The 16,365-nt window shown below is 36.4% G+C and overlaps 2 protein-coding genes across 5 annotated transcripts in view; one reads left to right on the plus strand and one right to left on the minus strand.

The window, feature by feature from the left end:
- Positions 1 to 4,218, minus strand: part of LOC107581878 (ankyrin repeat domain-containing protein 46-like) — a 9,604-nt gene extending 5,386 nt beyond the window's left edge. Inside the window, exons 1-4 of one of the 3 annotated variants that reach the window (XM_016267550.1) lie at positions 4,105 to 4,218; positions 3,301 to 3,632; positions 2,121 to 2,279; positions 1,353 to 2,016 (exon numbers count right to left, since the gene is read on the minus strand). In XM_016267550.1, the coding sequence (XP_016123036.1) occupies positions 1,800 to 2,016; positions 2,121 to 2,279; positions 3,301 to 3,611 (687 nt within the window). In that variant the 5' untranslated portion in view covers positions 3,612 to 3,632; positions 4,105 to 4,218 and the 3' untranslated portion in view covers positions 1,353 to 1,799. Of the gene's footprint in view, positions 1 to 1,352; positions 2,017 to 2,120; positions 2,280 to 3,300; positions 3,633 to 4,083 lie in introns of those variants that run through there. The other 2 variants (XM_016267548.1, XM_016267551.1) reach the window with 2 other exon arrangements.
- Positions 4,219 to 4,344: 126 nt separating this feature from the next.
- On the plus strand, positions 4,345 to 14,154 carry LOC107581879 (cysteine protease ATG4A-like). Of its 2 annotated transcripts, XM_016267552.1 has the most exons (13): positions 4,345 to 4,388; positions 4,975 to 5,085; positions 5,607 to 5,678; positions 5,779 to 5,877; positions 6,199 to 6,300; positions 6,517 to 6,589; positions 7,243 to 7,322; positions 9,591 to 9,808; positions 10,632 to 10,710; positions 10,870 to 11,015; positions 13,431 to 13,487; positions 13,571 to 13,682; positions 14,010 to 14,154. In XM_016267552.1, exons 1-13 carry the CDS (start codon positions 4,379 to 4,381, stop codon positions 14,072 to 14,074), a joined length of 1,224 nt encoding a protein of 407 aa, XP_016123038.1. In that variant the 5' UTR covers positions 4,345 to 4,378; the 3' UTR covers positions 14,075 to 14,154. The 2 variants fall into 2 exon arrangements, with proteins under 2 accessions (XP_016123038.1, XP_016123039.1); XM_016267553.1 differs by lacking the exon at positions 4,345 to 4,388 and having other exon boundaries at positions 5,046 to 5,085; positions 5,590 to 5,678.
- The last annotated feature ends 2,211 nt before the right edge of the window (positions 14,155 to 16,365 follow it).

Here is a 16,365-nt window from a genome sequence, read left to right on the forward strand (position 1 = left end):
TTTTTCAAGTAACTAGTAAAGTAACGCATTACTTTTTAATTTACAAGAGAATATCCGAGTTACCTTTTCAAATATAAGTAACGCAAGTTACTTTTTCCCCCCAATTTATTGATTGATAGCTCTCCTGTCCCCATGTTGAGAGAAATCAGATGTTACTGTAGTTCTAAAATAAATATGAATATGCATTAATATCACTCACAACAACAAAAAACACAGATTCAGTATTCCTCAAAATGAATAAAAATAATGCAACTCAGAATATGATGCAAACCTGTTAGACATTAACCAATGTCTTACCTTCGATGATGCAGTTCAAGCGTACTAATAAGCACAAATTACTCTAGACACACATTTGTGTGTCTTTGTTTATTGCTGAAGTGTGTTCTTCTGCATTCTACTGTACTTTCCCTTCAGCCTGAGGCGCATTCATTTCACGTTTGGTGTGAAAAGGCTTTATATTTGCCAAAAATATAACTTTTTTATTTTAAAAACAAATAAGCAAGCAAGCCCTGCCCAGATTTAAAAAGTAACGCAAAAGTAACACAATGCATTACTTTCCATAAAAAGTAACTAAGTAACGTAATTAGTTACTTTTTTATGGAGTAACGCGATATTGTAATGCATTACTTTTAAAAGTATCTTTCCCCAACACTGATTATAGCTGATTATGAAAACAAACACGTTTCGGGGATTACGGTTATTATTTCAAGGTCACTGTAGCGAAATGCAATGTTACATTCATAAACTGAATTTATGCAATCTAATTTAATAAATTATATTTTTATGCAATCAATCCATTCTAAGGTGGCGAAATGAAGAGTTTTGTTGAAGAAAATGTTTAAAACATAATTTTTAAAAATCTTATCAGAGGGAGAAAATGCTTGTCTACCAAAAACTGTACAGCACACTGTTCAGGGTAGTATAACCTATCCTGACCAAGTACTTTTCATTTCACATTTAAACTATGATGTCTGTTATCTCTGCGCATTATAGCTAGAAAAGAACAGCATGCTAGCAGAAGATCAGCATTTTCGAAAAATGTATGTATATGCATGTTCATTTATACTGGATAAAAAAAATGTTTTATGTCTAAATGTTATTTAGATGCACATGTAACATATTTTTGTAAAATATGTATACGCACACATATTTTACAAAAATATGTATCATAATAAACTGCATTTTGCATCAAAGAGAATAAGTAGATGTACATAATACTCACAATTGCGCATTTGAAAATGTATATGCAACCTTTATTTCCAAGTGTAGTTGAGAAAACATGATTGGTGACATGGGAAAACGTCTGTTAAGTGCTTTATGACTATTATTATTATTTTTTGGTAATGTATGGAAAACCATGTGGAATTAAAGTTGGTTAATATTGACATAAAATCTGCCGTAGTGTTTCACGGGGACATAAAATCCACCAAACTGTAGAAATGACCTTGAACCCATTTCACATACACCACTGTTAAAGCATGTGCATGATAAACACTTTTTGCAATCACAAAACATTAATGTGTAAATCCAATAATTTAAATAAAATAAAAAGGTGGTGATGTGGGCTGGAAACAGAAACGATAGCATGAACGGGTGCAGAATAGGCAATAAAAAGATTCTTCCTAACACAAGCATAATGAAAAACTGTTTATAGCACATGAAAGGTCTATTTACATATACACAAAAATATTTTAGAATTCAGTCACATAATGTATGATTACAATTTAAAGCGTGGTTACTGTAGGAACAATCATCGGCTAATGCAAGATTTAAAAAAATCATTTTAATGAGCTTTCATATTAGTGCACAAGTTCCACCTGATTAGACGCGAAAGGTAAGACTCCGCTGACATAATACGCAATGCCGAGTGAGAGCAGAGCAATGACGAGGAGCAGCAAGAGCACTCGCCAGAAGCCAAGATCTTCCACAAACTCCTGCCATGTAGTGCGGAAGCTGGACAACACGCCATCGCTGTGATGCAGGTGTGGGTTGAGAAGAGAGTGGCTCTCCATGGCACTGCACGAGATACAGCAGCCCATAATGAGTGAGAACACTTATGAAGAACGATTCAGACGTTCGAAAGTTGGGATTATAAAAACAGGTAATGGCAATCATCTCACCTTTCATTCTCAGCCATGTGCATCTTCTCCAGACTGGTATGGGAGCTGCGGTTGAAGCACTTCACCTCCTGTTCCTCCAGCCCCTCCAGCAGATGGAGCGCGTCCTTATTCACACCGCGTCTCTTGGCCAGCACTAGCGGAGTGGCTCCGTTGTGATTACTGTTCAGATCAAAAAGCATGGACATAAAGCGGTCAGACTTTTTGTGGCAACTTCATGAATCCTCATCGAGCGAGACACCACATTTCATGGAACTGGCCCTGTAATATGTGAACTGTTAGTCAGGGGTTTTCAAACTGGGGTCCGGGGCCCTCAGGAGACCACAAGGAGGAGCTAAGGGGTCAGCAGAAAAAAAGAGAGTGAAGTGGGAAAATAATTAATAGAATAATAAAAGTTCATCATTATCAGAATGTAATATTATGCTTAAAGACCGGCCAGAAATCCTGAGATCAACTGAACAGAAAGTAGTTCCCAGATAACACTGTACACATTTATTCTTTTTCACATTTACACTACTGTTCACATTTTTTTTTTATGTTAAAAAACGCTTGTTCACCGAGACTGCATTTGATCAAAAATATAGTAAATATTTTAAAATATATTACAATTCAAAATAACTGTTTTCTACATGAATATACTGTAAAATATAATTTATTCCTGTGATGCGCAGCTGTATTTTCAGCATCATTGCTCCAGTCATCAGTGTCACATGATCTTCAGAAATCAGTATAATATGCTAATTTGCTGCTCGAGAAACATCTCCGATTATTATCAATGTTGAAAACAGTTGTGTTCAAAAGAACAGCATTTATATGAAATCTTTTGTAAGATTATAAATGCCTTATAGTCCCTTTTGACCAATTTGATGTGTTGCTGAATACAAGTATTAATTTCTTTAAAAAACGGTAGTGTACTGTATGTTTTTAAAATATTTATCTACCTTTATATTATATTATTTTATGTGATCATTATATTTGGAGGTCTGTGCCTTCGAAAAGTTTGAAAACTCCTGCAATACTTCCATCTGTTATTTCCTAGTTTTGATTTTTCTAAATAAAATATATGCAAGTGTCATGACATTTTTGACTGCTAAGGTACCTTGGAATAGCATGTGAATGCCAGTATAGGACTACGGTAATTCAGTATCATTATATACAGTCACTGTACCACGGTAACACTGACCAGATGTCGATCTTAAGGCCGTTGGACACCAGGAACTGGATGGTGTCTACATGGCCACACATGTGCAGTGCCGTGTTGCCCTGTGAGTCAGTGGCCAACAGATCGGCACCAAACTTATGCAGCAAAGAGCAGATCTCCACGTTTCCCCGAGCGGCAGCCAGATGCAATCCAGTCCGTCCGCGGCAGTCCCTGGTGTTTGGGTCGAACCCGGACTCCAGGAGCTGCTTAGTGTGAGCGAGATCCCCGTCGATACAGGCCTGCAGCAGTGGCACGGTGGTCTGCAGGGAGTCGTTGATGAAGACGTAGGACATGTTGCACCTGATATCTGCGATCTGGAGATAAAAATCACATTTGGAACATATTTGGAACAGCTGACAACATGAAACATCACAATGCTATAATTAAAAACGACTTTGATGTGACTTTTCTCATTTCTTTATAACCATCATGCAGTCATATTAATTTTTTTGTTTTTACAAATTAATTTCTCACACCACACAGCAATTAATGAACTGTAAACAGTTGCTTAAAAAGGCTAAAAACACAGTACACCTAAAATCTCTATGTTAGCATGTATTTATGATGGATGCTTCATGCACCAAACATTTAATAGGTTAATCCTTCAAAAACTGTAAACATTGATTAAATAAAGGTTATTAATTATGCTGAAAATATCATTTAGATTACATGACAACTAAACTTCACGAATGAGCTAGCGGACTAGCTTGGTCAAGCTAGTATGTTATTCAACAAAGCAATAATAACTTCCTTTATTATACTAACTTATAGAAGGCACATCAATACCTCGGAGTGATATCTTGAACGTATCTTATCAAATCCGCTGCTTTCCCAGCCTCTGTTGTAGGAAAATAGAAACTAAATGACGTAAAAAGATGGAGGCTCAATAGACTACAAGCCCCAGTGCATGTTATGATTACAAATATTTGACTTCCGCGTCTTAGCCCCACAATCTGGTCAGTGTAGTTTTTCTGGCGCGGTTGACTATTAGAACGACTCAGACATGGACTGCGTTACCCACAATGCACCGCGTTGTATTTGTATCCGATGACGGAGGAGGATGGAGGCAGGTAGGAAATTTATGGTTACAAATAAGAAAAATAGCAGCGATTTATCGATTCTTTCGGCTGACAACGTTCACGCGACGTTTTAAGTTAGTGAAGCGTCGACAAAAGTCTAGTGAGATCTGCTAGGGGTTCCCAAAGAGGACATTTCGTAACTGAGTTTCAAGTTTTCTCATTGTTCTTCAGTGGCCTGTGCGTCTCTCACTTGCAAATACAGACAAATAGAGTTCGTCTGCTCCACGAGTCGTTGTTGTTGTGGTTCAGATGACCAAAGTTATTACTCTGTGTGTTGGCACAGGCACTAACAAAAAAATTACCATGGTAAAACCAGGTTTGAGAATTTTACCATGCTATGTACCATGGTGCTCAAGTTCCTTAGAGTACCCAGTAAATGCATGGTGTCTGATTATGTCATTTTATTATATGCAAGTATATGGTACATTAGCATCTGTGACCATCCCAGTGTTGGGATGTCAGAAGATGTAGTACCTCTGCTTAACTCCCTAATTGTGAAGTGCTGCTACGTGTTGTTGTTCCATCAGAAATGTACTGTGATTGTGTCACAGCACTAACATGCCACCAATTATTCCAGTTCTAGCCAAGTATGAGAATCAAATCAACGTGTTCTCCGAGTTCCTAGAAGACCTGCCGGATGTAGACGAGCCAGTATGGATCTTGGGAGCATGTTATGATCTTAAAACAAGTAAGACGGGGCATAATGTAGTGGAATTAATTAACTATATAAACACACTCGCTCTTATTAAATTGGATTTTGCGTATCGGTCACCCTGCCTTAACCACGAATTAAGATATTAAATCTGGGTTTCTCTTGTCCTTGTTACAGTGTAATTATATTAAAAGTACTGTGTAATATTAATTAACAAAATATAGTTACCATAGGGTAACTATGCATCATTTACTGTTACATTACTCTGGTGCACTGATGGTCAGAGTTTTAATGTTTTTCAAAGAAGTTTCTTCTGCTCACCAAGGCTCCATTTATTTGATCAGAAAAATACAGTAATATTAGGAAATATTTTTACAATTTAAAACAATCATGTGAATATATTTTAAAACATAATTTATTCCTGTGACGCAAAGCTGAATTTTCAGCATCGTTACTCCAGTCTTCAGTGTCACATGTTCCTTCACATGAAATCATTCTACTATGCTGATTTGCCGCTCAAGAAACATTTCTGATTGTTAGCAACGATCATTTTCCAGAGAAACCAGAGCTGCTCTCGGATGTGCGGTCACGACTGTGGTTCACGTATAGGAAAAAGTTTTCTCCCATAGGTAAGTGGCAAGTGAACTAGTCTAGCTAAATGGAGCTGACTTCAGTCTTGATTAGAGGATGCTTAGTGTGCTGAGGAGGGTGTGTTTCTGTGGTTTGCAGGAGGAACAGGCCCTTCATCAGACGCGGGATGGGGCTGCATGCTCCGCTGTGGACAGATGATCCTCGCACAGGCTTTGGTCAGCAGGCACCTCGGTCGGGGTAAGCAAACGTGGAAGCTTCTTACCGATAACGGATGTGTGGAATAGCTGCGACTGTACTACTCCACTGTATTCGCAGTATTTCTGTATGAAGGGTGACCAGTGTGATTGTTGATATAGAAATGAAACTTACAGTGTTTGTTGCCTTCCATTGTTAATTGTGCTTGTTTCTGTTTCGTGTCCTCAATCTGGCAACCCGTGTGAGTGTCGAGTCTGAGGAGGAGGGGCGGGAGAAACAACTCTCCAATATTCTCTCCAGTATTTCAACCTCTAGTATTGCATACTGCACCTCTGAAGTTCTCTGCTTCACTGTGTGTTCTAGATTGGAGATGGGATGCAGAGAAACGTCAGCCCAAAGAGTATCATCGCATCTTGCACTGCTTTTTAGACAAGAAGGATAGCTGCTACTCTATTCACCAGATGGGTAAGGCATAAAATGCGTGTGTGTGGCTGTGTTGCTGTCATTCAAGACCATTATTATTGGCCCAGCCCTCTCAATGACCATTGCACATTTTGTTTAAAACCATTAGTTCACAGCAAGTGCACATCATTGCATTGTCTATCTGAAAGTCTCTGTGTGTGAGTCCTGTACATCGCAGAGGTACTGAAGTCACGAGTATTGTGTGTCCTGTTTGTGTAGCTCAGATGGGCGTTGGAGAGGGCAAGTCTGTTGGAGAATGGTATGGACCGAACACAGTGGCTCAAGTACTCAAGCAAGTGTAATTTTTCTTTTCCAAAGACTGATATCTTAAAAATAATATTTTGTTGTTGGACACATTTGTCTTTGTTTAAATTTGCAGAAAATGTGCTCACCATTCCAAGATGTAGATGAGTTTGTTTCTTCATCACATTTGGAGAAATGTAGCATTCCATCACTTGCTCACCAGTGGATCCTATAAGCAGTGAATGGGTGCCGTCAGAATGAGAGTCCAAACAGCTGATAAAAACATCACAAGTAATCCACACTACTCCAGTCCATCAGTTAACGTCTTGTGAAGCCAAAAGCTATGTTTTTAACTTCAAACTGCTGGATTCTGACGGCACCCATTCATTGCAGAGGATTAATTGGTGAGCAAGTGATGGAATGCTGCATTTCACCAAATCTGTTCCCACAAAGAAAGAAAACTCATATGCATCTTGGATGACTTGAGGGTGAAGACATTTTATTAAATTTATTTTTAGCAAACTTTCATTTTTGGGTGAAGTAGTAATGAAGTACTGTATCATAATTATTATATATAATATGTGCGCTTTACAAGGTCTTTTAAAGAATGCCACACTGCTGTAAATGAAAGCACCATTTAAATCTCGTAGTTTGAACACAACAGTATGTGTGAACTAACAGCAAATTTCCGTCTGCTTGCAGGAAACTTGCCCTGTTTGATGATTGGAATACACTGGCTGTGTATGTGTCAATGGACAACACAGTTGTTATTGAAGACATCAGTAAGTGTCTTTTTCTGATTAGTCACATCACATTTATTTATATAGCGCTTTATACAGTACTGATTCTTTCAAAGCAGCTTCACACAGTAATAAACAGGAAAATAAGTGTGTTAATATTCATCAGTTGTAAAAACTTCAGTTGAGCTATATATAGGGTTTCTGCAGCTTTTATGAGTTAACGTCTTGTGAAGCCAAAAGCTATGTTTTTAACTTCAAACTGCTGGATTCTGACGGCACCCATTCATTGCAGAGGATTAATTGGTGAGCAAGTGATGGAATGCTGCATTTCACCAAATCTGTTCCCACAAAGAAAGAAAACTCATATGCATCTTGGATGACTTGAGGGTGAAGACCTTTTTTTTTTTTTTTTTTTTTTGCAAACTTTCATTTTTGGGTGAAGTAGTAATGAAGTACTGTATCATAATTATTATATATAATATGTGCGCTTTACAAGGTCTTTTAAAGAATGCCACACTGCTGTAAATGAAAGCACCATTTAAATCTCGTAGTTTGAACACAACAGTATGTGTGAACTAACAGCAAATTTCCGTCTGCTTGCAGGAAACTTGCCCTGTTTGATGATTGGAATACACTGGCTGTGTATGTGTCAATGGACAACACAGTTGTTATTGAAGACATCAGTAAGTGTCTTTTTCTGATTAGTCACATCACATTTATTTATATAGCGCTTTATACAGTACTGATTCTTTCAAAGCAGCTTCACACAGTAATAAACAGGAAAATAAGTGTGTTAATATTCATCAGTTGTAAAAACTTCAGTTGAGCTATATATAGGGTTTCTGCAGCTTTTATGATGGTAAATGTAAGACCTTTTTAAGATCAAGTAAATTTAAAGGAATAAAATGAGTGGAACACAATACATCAATATGGTCTCTAAATTTAAATGTCTTGTATTAGTAACTCTTCAAAGTATGAAAATACACCTTTCGACAGATTTTTTTTTCTTAAAAAGAAGAAGCTTATGGCTTGAATAGCTCTACTTCAAATGACTAGAATATGGAAGTAACTTTTACCAAACCTCTGATCACACTGCAAAGAAAAGTTATTTCCTTCCTTGTTTTTGTCTGGTTTTCAAGTGCAAATGTCTAAAGATTCTTAAATCAAGATACATTTACTTGAGAAGCAAAATGACTTAAGAGATAGTCTTGTTTTCTGAGAAATTGATTAAAATTAAACTTAATTCAAAGGGAAAACAAGTTTTCATTCTGCACTGACAGATATTAGTTTTAAGTGCATTGCAACATTTAATGCCATGAAAAGACCCTTTTAAGCCTTAATTTGTGGAAGAGTGAATTAAAACCATAAAGCAGCTCTACGATAGTGTCATTATTCATCTCAAGTCAGTTCAATGTTGATTCACTTCAGTTCAATAACGTATCAAGAGTTAATGTATCAAGAGTTCAAACAGTGTCACATTCAGCACAATTCAATCCAGCTTTTGTTCTCGCCCGATAGTGTCAGTGCACCTAAATCAATAATATTACTGAACATTAAGTGTCTTTTAAACCCCAACTACTTATGGCTTGAATAGCTCTACTTCAAATGACTAGAATATGGAAGGAAATTTTACCAAACCTCTGATCACACTGCAAAGAAAAGTTATTTCCTTCCTTGTTTTTGTCTGGTTTTCAAGTGCAAATGTCTAAAGATTCTTAAATCAAGATACATTTACTTGAGAAGCAAAATGACTTAAGAGATAGTCTTGTTTTCTGAGAAATTGATTAAAATTAAACTTAATTCAAAGGGAAAACAAGTTTTCATTCTGCACTGACAGATATTAGTTTTAAGTGCATTGCAACATTTAATGCCATGAAAAGACCCTTTTAAGCCTTAATTTGTGGAAGAGTGAATTAAAACCATAAAGCAGCTCTACGATAGTGTCATTATTCATCTCAAGTCAGTTCAATGTTGATTCACTTCAGTTCAATAACGTATCAAGAGTTAATGTATCAAGAGTTCAAACAGTGTCACATTCAGCACAATTCAATCCAGCTTTTGTTCTCGCCCGATAGTGTCAGTGCACCTAAATCAATAATATTACTGAACATTAAGTGTCTTTTAAACCCCAACTAAGCAAGCCAAATAGGAAGGAACCTAGAAATGGAGGAAAAACCTTGGGAGAAATTTCCCCAAGTTCTCCTCCGGCCTGACTTCATTAGAGCCGAAGGAAGTTTAAATAGGATGAATAATCTTCTTATTTCTCTCTTCCAACCGTCTTGATGTTCTCACCTCTATCCTCTGGACCAGAGAAACAGTGTAAGCAGCCAGGCCGGGAAAGCAGGTCCAGAGCTGGTCCCTGTGGCCAAGGAGAAGTGCCAGCGTCAGGCCAGAGCTGTTCAGAGGCTCAGGGAAAGACACTTAACCTTCAGTCCCAAAGGCCCCTGGACTGGAGGCCCCTGCTGCTGGTCATTCCTCTTCGAATGGGCATTAACAGCATCAACCCCGTCTACATTCAGGCCTTCAAAGTACGACACTTTTCTTTGTCTGAAGAGTCTATTATATTCAGAGCTGGGTAGTAACTAACTGATTACAGTATAAAAAAAAGTACTTACATTTTAAAATACTCGTAGTCAGACTACAGTCATTTTTGTTTAAAATTATTTACATGATTACATATTATTCACACAATAGCAATATTGAATCTTCCTAAAACGTCTTCCCAAAATTTTGTCATCTGAAACTCTTTCATTTACTAGATTTAAAAATAACTATTTTATTAATCAAGCAACACATTTGCATGTTCACGGTTCTCTGACGTTGATAAATGGTCAAACGACATGCAGGTAAACATAAAATATGACATCTTTTAGTGTTTTATTTGGATTGATTTTATTTAAAAAAAAAAAGGATTTTAATTTTGTGTTTTTATGATTTAATTAATTATTAGCTTTTCATTAAACTCACAAACCCCCAGCAGTTCCTTCACAAACCCTAGTGTGGGAAACCTTGATGTAATGTAATGTTTAATGCACTTCATGTTGTTAATAACAACGAATGGAAAATATTTCCTTTTTCTTTGTATTTTTATATCAACATTGTACAAGATTATCCTGTTTAAATCAATGTGATAAGCGAGTTATCTGATTATATTATTATGAAAAGTAAACAAATTATCTGATTATATAAAAAGTAGGCTACAATTAACTACTAACTACAATTTTTGTCAAGTAATTTGGAATCAGTAACAGACTACACTTTATAAGTAATCTACGCAGCTTTGATTATATTATCTTTCTTAGTAAGTTTTTCATGTGTCATATATACACACGTTTCATCTTCTTTTCCTAGGAGTGTTTTAAGATGCCTCAGTCGTGTGGTGTTTTGGGAGGAAAGCCCAACCTCGCCTATTATTTCATTGGATTTATCGGTGAGTTTTGTTGGCGCTTACAGAGTTTGGGGTAGTAAAATGACATACTAAATACATATGCATGATCCAACGTGTTTCCCATTGAAAATGAATTGATCGAAGGAATCGGCGCAATGCTTTATCCTGGAAAATGAGGCATTCTCATTTTTTCTTTTTCAGATGATGAGTTGATCTATCTGGACCCTCACACCACGCAGCAGGCCGTGGACACTGATTCAGGCAGTGCTGTGGACGACCAGAGCTATCACTGTCAGAGGACCCCACACCGCATGAAAATCACTAGCCTGGACCCGTCTGTCGCGCTGGTGAGAGCTCAAACCACGTCACTGCCAAACGAGAAGTGAATTCGTCTGAGACGCAGCTCTCTGTGAACACAAGCATCCGACGTGTGCATGCGAACACAGGAAGCTGGATCAGACAGTAGCGCTTCAATGCACAAAAACACACAATTATGCAAATGCACGTTTTTGGCCAGTGATCTCGTAAACACAATTTTAAATGAGATTAAAAATCCTAAATGACTGTAAAGAGTTGGGAGAAAATCAAATGTGTCAGATCCGCATCACGTGCGTCAGGTTTTAAAGAGACAGCGCTGCTTTTAAAGTGAAACCTGCTGCAGTCTGTCATTGATGGAAATCTAAGAACAAAAAAAGAGAAATCACTCGCTGCTCAACACTCGCTGATTAACTTTTATAACTTGAATAAAATGAATCTATTTTCATGCATGTAGTTTATGTGAAGATTCACTTAAACTAAAAGTTGTTATATATTTTTTAAACCTGTTAAATGTTTAAAAAACAATGGTTTTAAATTATGTTGTAACGTTGAATGGCTATAATTGATGGCTTAAATTGAGGGAAAAATGCATTTAAGGCTGCATTTTCATACACTGGCACAAAAATTCGGATTTTTTGCCCACATCTGACACGATTGGATTTTGTTGCACATGTGTAAACACAAAAATCCACATGATTTTTCACATCAGATCTGGGCCACTTTCAAATGTGGATTTTAATCGGATACATATCCGATACCTGGACATCCGACCTACGTCTAAACACACATATCCAATTCCCCGCAGAACTCCCAATGTTTTTTGATTTATGTTCACTAAAGAATTCTACCTCTAACGAGCTGTAAATAAAATAACAAATAAAAATGATCCGTTCAGTCAGATTTTGTGCTGTAAAACATCCATGACCGCTGTTGTCCATGCTAGCATATAATAATGGCCACTCGACGTGAATTATATGAATCATTTTAATAGCACGGCCATTCAAAACCCGAGGGTCAACTATGTGCATAGTAAAGCGACAATAATTCTGGGCGGGAATTACACCGATATCGGACACCAGTCATGTCTAAAGTGAACAGGCGGGCCAAAAAATTCAGATCTGTGCATTAAGACTTGCAGTGTAAATGCAGCCTAGTAGCATTATTGGTGTTCATTAATAATAGACTACTTAGTAAAAAAGATGCCATTAAACACATTTTTAAAATGTACCATCTTTATGTTGTTTCTACGTTCATTTGGAGATTCAATGTGAAATTATTACAATATAAAGCAATCAGCCCCGTGGAGTCGTAGTTTACAGTGAATTTATAACAGCTAAGTGGCATTAAAACCCCCTTAACTGTTATAAATTCACTGTAAACCACGGCTTCACGGGGCTTATTGCTTTTATAAAACGGTTATTCCATATGCATAGTAAGGTTTCACAAAATAAAACAGAGCAAATAAAGTGTAATGGTAATAAAAACAGTATTCTTCCACCAAACAATGTAGCGCCTCAGAAACAGTTGTGTTTGCAACAAAGTGGTTGTCACACAGAAGTAAACAAAGGTGTGTGTTTGTAGAGTAATTTACAACAGCTTCGAACGCAGCTCAGCCAATCAGAATCAAGGACCGGAACTCTCCGTTTTATAATAAATATTTTATATTAATATGCAATTAATCATGATTAATTAGTGAAAAATGTATGATTAATAAGATAATTTATAAAAAAAATAATAAAAAAGTCACCATCGGGGTTTAAATATGCAAGAACATTTGCTTAAGAATTTGGGATTGAATCTTTATTACAGTTATTAATATCTTTGTGACATGTTTGGAAATAATTCTTTTAACTCTAAGGGGCCGTTCACACAGAATGCATTTTTCCATTCCAATGCACGACGTTTCCATTGTTTTTCTATGTAAGTGCGCTAAACGGACGTGTATGATGGTCTCACGTATTTGCCTGTTTTTAAGACCCCTTGCCAAGTTAAAAGAATTTCAACTTTTACACGCAGCGCCACTCATCAATGTCATTCCAAAACAGCGGACCAATCAGAAGAGCCCGGAGGCGGGGCAAGCGTTGCAAGCTTTTGTTTACAGCTGAAAGTCAGCATGGCAACTGTTTTATTTGACGGCAACAAGGCGGAGAAAGCTTTTTTTTAAAAAGCATTCCTGAGAGCTGCGTCTGGCATTTTTAGACACAAAGACGTATTCTGTGCGAACGGCCCCTAACTGATGCTTTGTCTGAAGACAGACCCATATTCCAGGATGACAAATGATTTAAAAATGTTCATCCATCGAAAATGAAGACCAGCCGCCTCATGAAGGCAGACCATTTCACTTCTCGACTCGAAATGCGAGAATGAGCCAAACGTCTTCCACTGCAGATGTTAGATTCAGGGTTTGATTTCACGGATCAGTAAACGTGAATGTTTGTCCCTAGGGTTTTTTCTGCAAGAGTGAGGAGGACTTTGACAGCTGGTGTGATCTGGTTCAGCAGGTTAGACCGATCAAGAACATGATTTACCAGCTTGCTTTCTTTACAGTTTTAACTTGCTCTCATTAGTTCGCTCTGATTTTAAGGAGCTCCTTAAGAAAAGAAACCTGCGGATGTTCGAGCTGGTCGAGAAACACCCGTCTCATTGGCCTCCGTTCGTTCCTCCCACCAAACCAGAGGTGCAGACCACAGGAGCAGGTACTGAGGAAGAAGCACAGCTGCATTGTGTGATCAAATTTTCAATGAAGCCTGTATTTGTGATCCATTAGCAGGATATTCTTAGTGCATGCATAATACCTTATTAAGTGAAGAAATGAACACATTATATCCAAGTTACAATGGATTATAGTTCCCAATCCCATAGTTATAACGTATACAAGTCTCATGAGAAATATAAGGGTTTTTCTAAGGCATTATATAACAAATACAGGCTTCGTAGCAAGTGATTCAAAAGAAGACTATGCAACATAACCATTTGTTTCATAACCTGAATATCATTCTTACCGCCTGTGCTCATTCTTCTAGAGTTCATCGAGTCCCCAGACAAGCTTTTTGAGTCAGAAGAGGAGTTTGAGATCCTAAATGTGTGATCAGTCCACGGATAAAGCCTTGCTCTGCTCCACACCGCACAAGTGCCTCCGATCAACACCGAGCACACGCTTCCCGTACGCAAAAAACAGCAGCAGAGCAGAAAAGCCTATCAGTGAGGAAAATAAGAAACCAAGGATCCTGTAGCAACTTTGTGTGACGTTTAGCCTCGTTCAGAGGCCGTGTAAGAGACTTGTGTTTTTAACTGTGGAAACAAACAGAGAACTCGTCGTGTTCACATGAACTTTTCCGTACTGTATCATGGAGAGGTGAAGGCTTTGATGAGGATGATATCTTTTACAACCTCAGCACGCTACCTCCTGACTGCAGGAGATGGATCATATGCAGACATCTTTAATTCAGTGTTATTCAAGGAAAAAAAACGACAACTTTATTGGTTAATCAAGTGCCTCTCTTTATGACATATTTATGTTTCTGACAGGTAAAGGTGATGTTTCCTTTCCTTATTACAGTGGGTTAATTATTTCACCCACCCCTGCACATCTGTAAATATGGCTTCAAATGAAGATATTTAAAAATGTTTAGCGCGGTCCTATCACGTTTTTAAAAAAAGAAATCAACTGTAAAGATACTAAATTATGAGATCCTATAATTTATCGGTGAATATTGTCCCTTTCATGTCCACGCTGTCTTTGTATGTTTATAAAAGATGACAAATCTGAACAGGACTCTTCTTTAATGTGTTATATAATATTAATATGTAACTTATTCAAAGAAAAGATTTATTGCATAAATTACAAAAAAAAATTACTAACCCTAGTAAAGGAATATATTTCAAATGCATTTATTTCATACTAAGTATAGTTCAAATCTATTAACATATTTACTGACATATCGCTCGAGACTTACTGATATACAAATTTGGATTACTGCTTGTGCACAATGCACGTTTCTTAATATTAAGCCTAAAATGAAAAAAAAAAATGTATATCACTATTGGTGAGGATTATATAGTCTTTGAATAATATCAGCCTTTAAATGCAATATATTTAAAGTGTACCTGAAGTATCAAAAAATAAAACAAATATTCTTCAGTGTATCTTTAGTTGGACTTCAGCACTACTTCCACACAACTAAAGTGCATTAAGTACAAAATGAGTTGTTCCAGTTTAGCAGACTGGCAAGTATATAGCAGTTTAGTATACTAAAAGTACAATCGCAGGGTATTTTTTATTAAGTACATAAATATGTAAATGTATTTGTAGTATACTTAGCATGAAATAAATGTATTTTTATATTTCATTTTCACTATAGGGAAGTAACTAAAGAAATACATATATATATATATATATATACACTGCCGTTCATAACGTTTTGGGTAAGGTTTTGATTTTTTATGTATTATAAATTGTAAATTTTTTAAACGGATGCCTTAAATTGACAAAAAAAAAAAGATTTCTATTTTAAATAAAACATTTTTTTACTTTATCTTCATCAAAATATCCTAAAAAAATTTAAGTTTCCACAAAAATATTCAGCTTTCAAAAAATAATAATCCGAAATGTTTCTTGAGCAGCAAATCAGCATATTATACTGATTTCTGAAGATTATGTGACACTGAAGACTGGAGGAATGATGCTGAAAATACAGCTGCGCATCACAGAAATACATTACATTTGACAATATATTCAAATATGTATTATAAATTGTAAATTTTTTAAACGGATGCCTTAAATTGACAAAAAAAAAGGATTTCTATTTTAAATAAAACATTTTTTTACTTTATCTTCATCAAAATATCCTAAAAAAATTTAAGTTTCCACAAAAATATTCAGCTTTCAAAAAATAAGAATCCGAAATGTTTCTTGAGCAGCAAATCAGCATATTATACTGATTTCTGAAGATTATGTGACACTGAAGACTGGAGGAATGATGCTGAAAATACAGCTGCGCATCACAGAAATACATTACATTTGACAATATATTCAAATAGAAAACTGTTCTTTTAAATTGTAATAAAATTTCACAATATTACTACTGTACTTTTGATTGAATAAAGCTTTGCTGAGAATAAGAAACATTAAAAAAAACTTACTGAACCCAAACATTTGAACAGTAGTGCATCTTTGTGTTTTAGTTCTTTTTAAATAATAATTTAGGAAATGAAACTCGATTTACTAATGGATTATATATTCATATATTTCCTAATTGTTGCTTAACTGTAAATATTCTCTTTCTGGCCAGCAGAGTGCAGCAGCTATCAACTAAGATACAGGACAAGTAAGTGGAAAAACTGGGGTCTTAACATGTCCACAGCAAAGTTGCATCATAC

The sequence above is a fragment of the Sinocyclocheilus grahami genome, unplaced genomic scaffold, assembly GCF_001515645.1.
Source record: "Sinocyclocheilus grahami isolate Dianchi unplaced genomic scaffold, SAMN03320097.WGS_v1.1 scaffold39.1, whole genome shotgun sequence".
NCBI lineage: Eukaryota > Metazoa > Chordata > Actinopteri > Cypriniformes > Cyprinidae > Sinocyclocheilus > Sinocyclocheilus grahami.

What these genes read in the sequence shown, in the direction of transcription:
- LOC107581879 (XM_016267552.1), top strand. An exon ending in CAGCAGGCACCTCGGTCGGG is followed by an intron (nt 5,878 to 6,198) that starts GTAAGCAAACGT and finishes TGTGTGTTCTAG; the next exon opens with ATTGGAGATGGGATGCAGAG. An exon ending in GGTGCAGACCACAGGAGCAG is followed by an intron (nt 13,683 to 14,009) that starts GTACTGAGGAAG and finishes TCATTCTTCTAG; the next exon opens with AGTTCATCGAGTCCCCAGAC.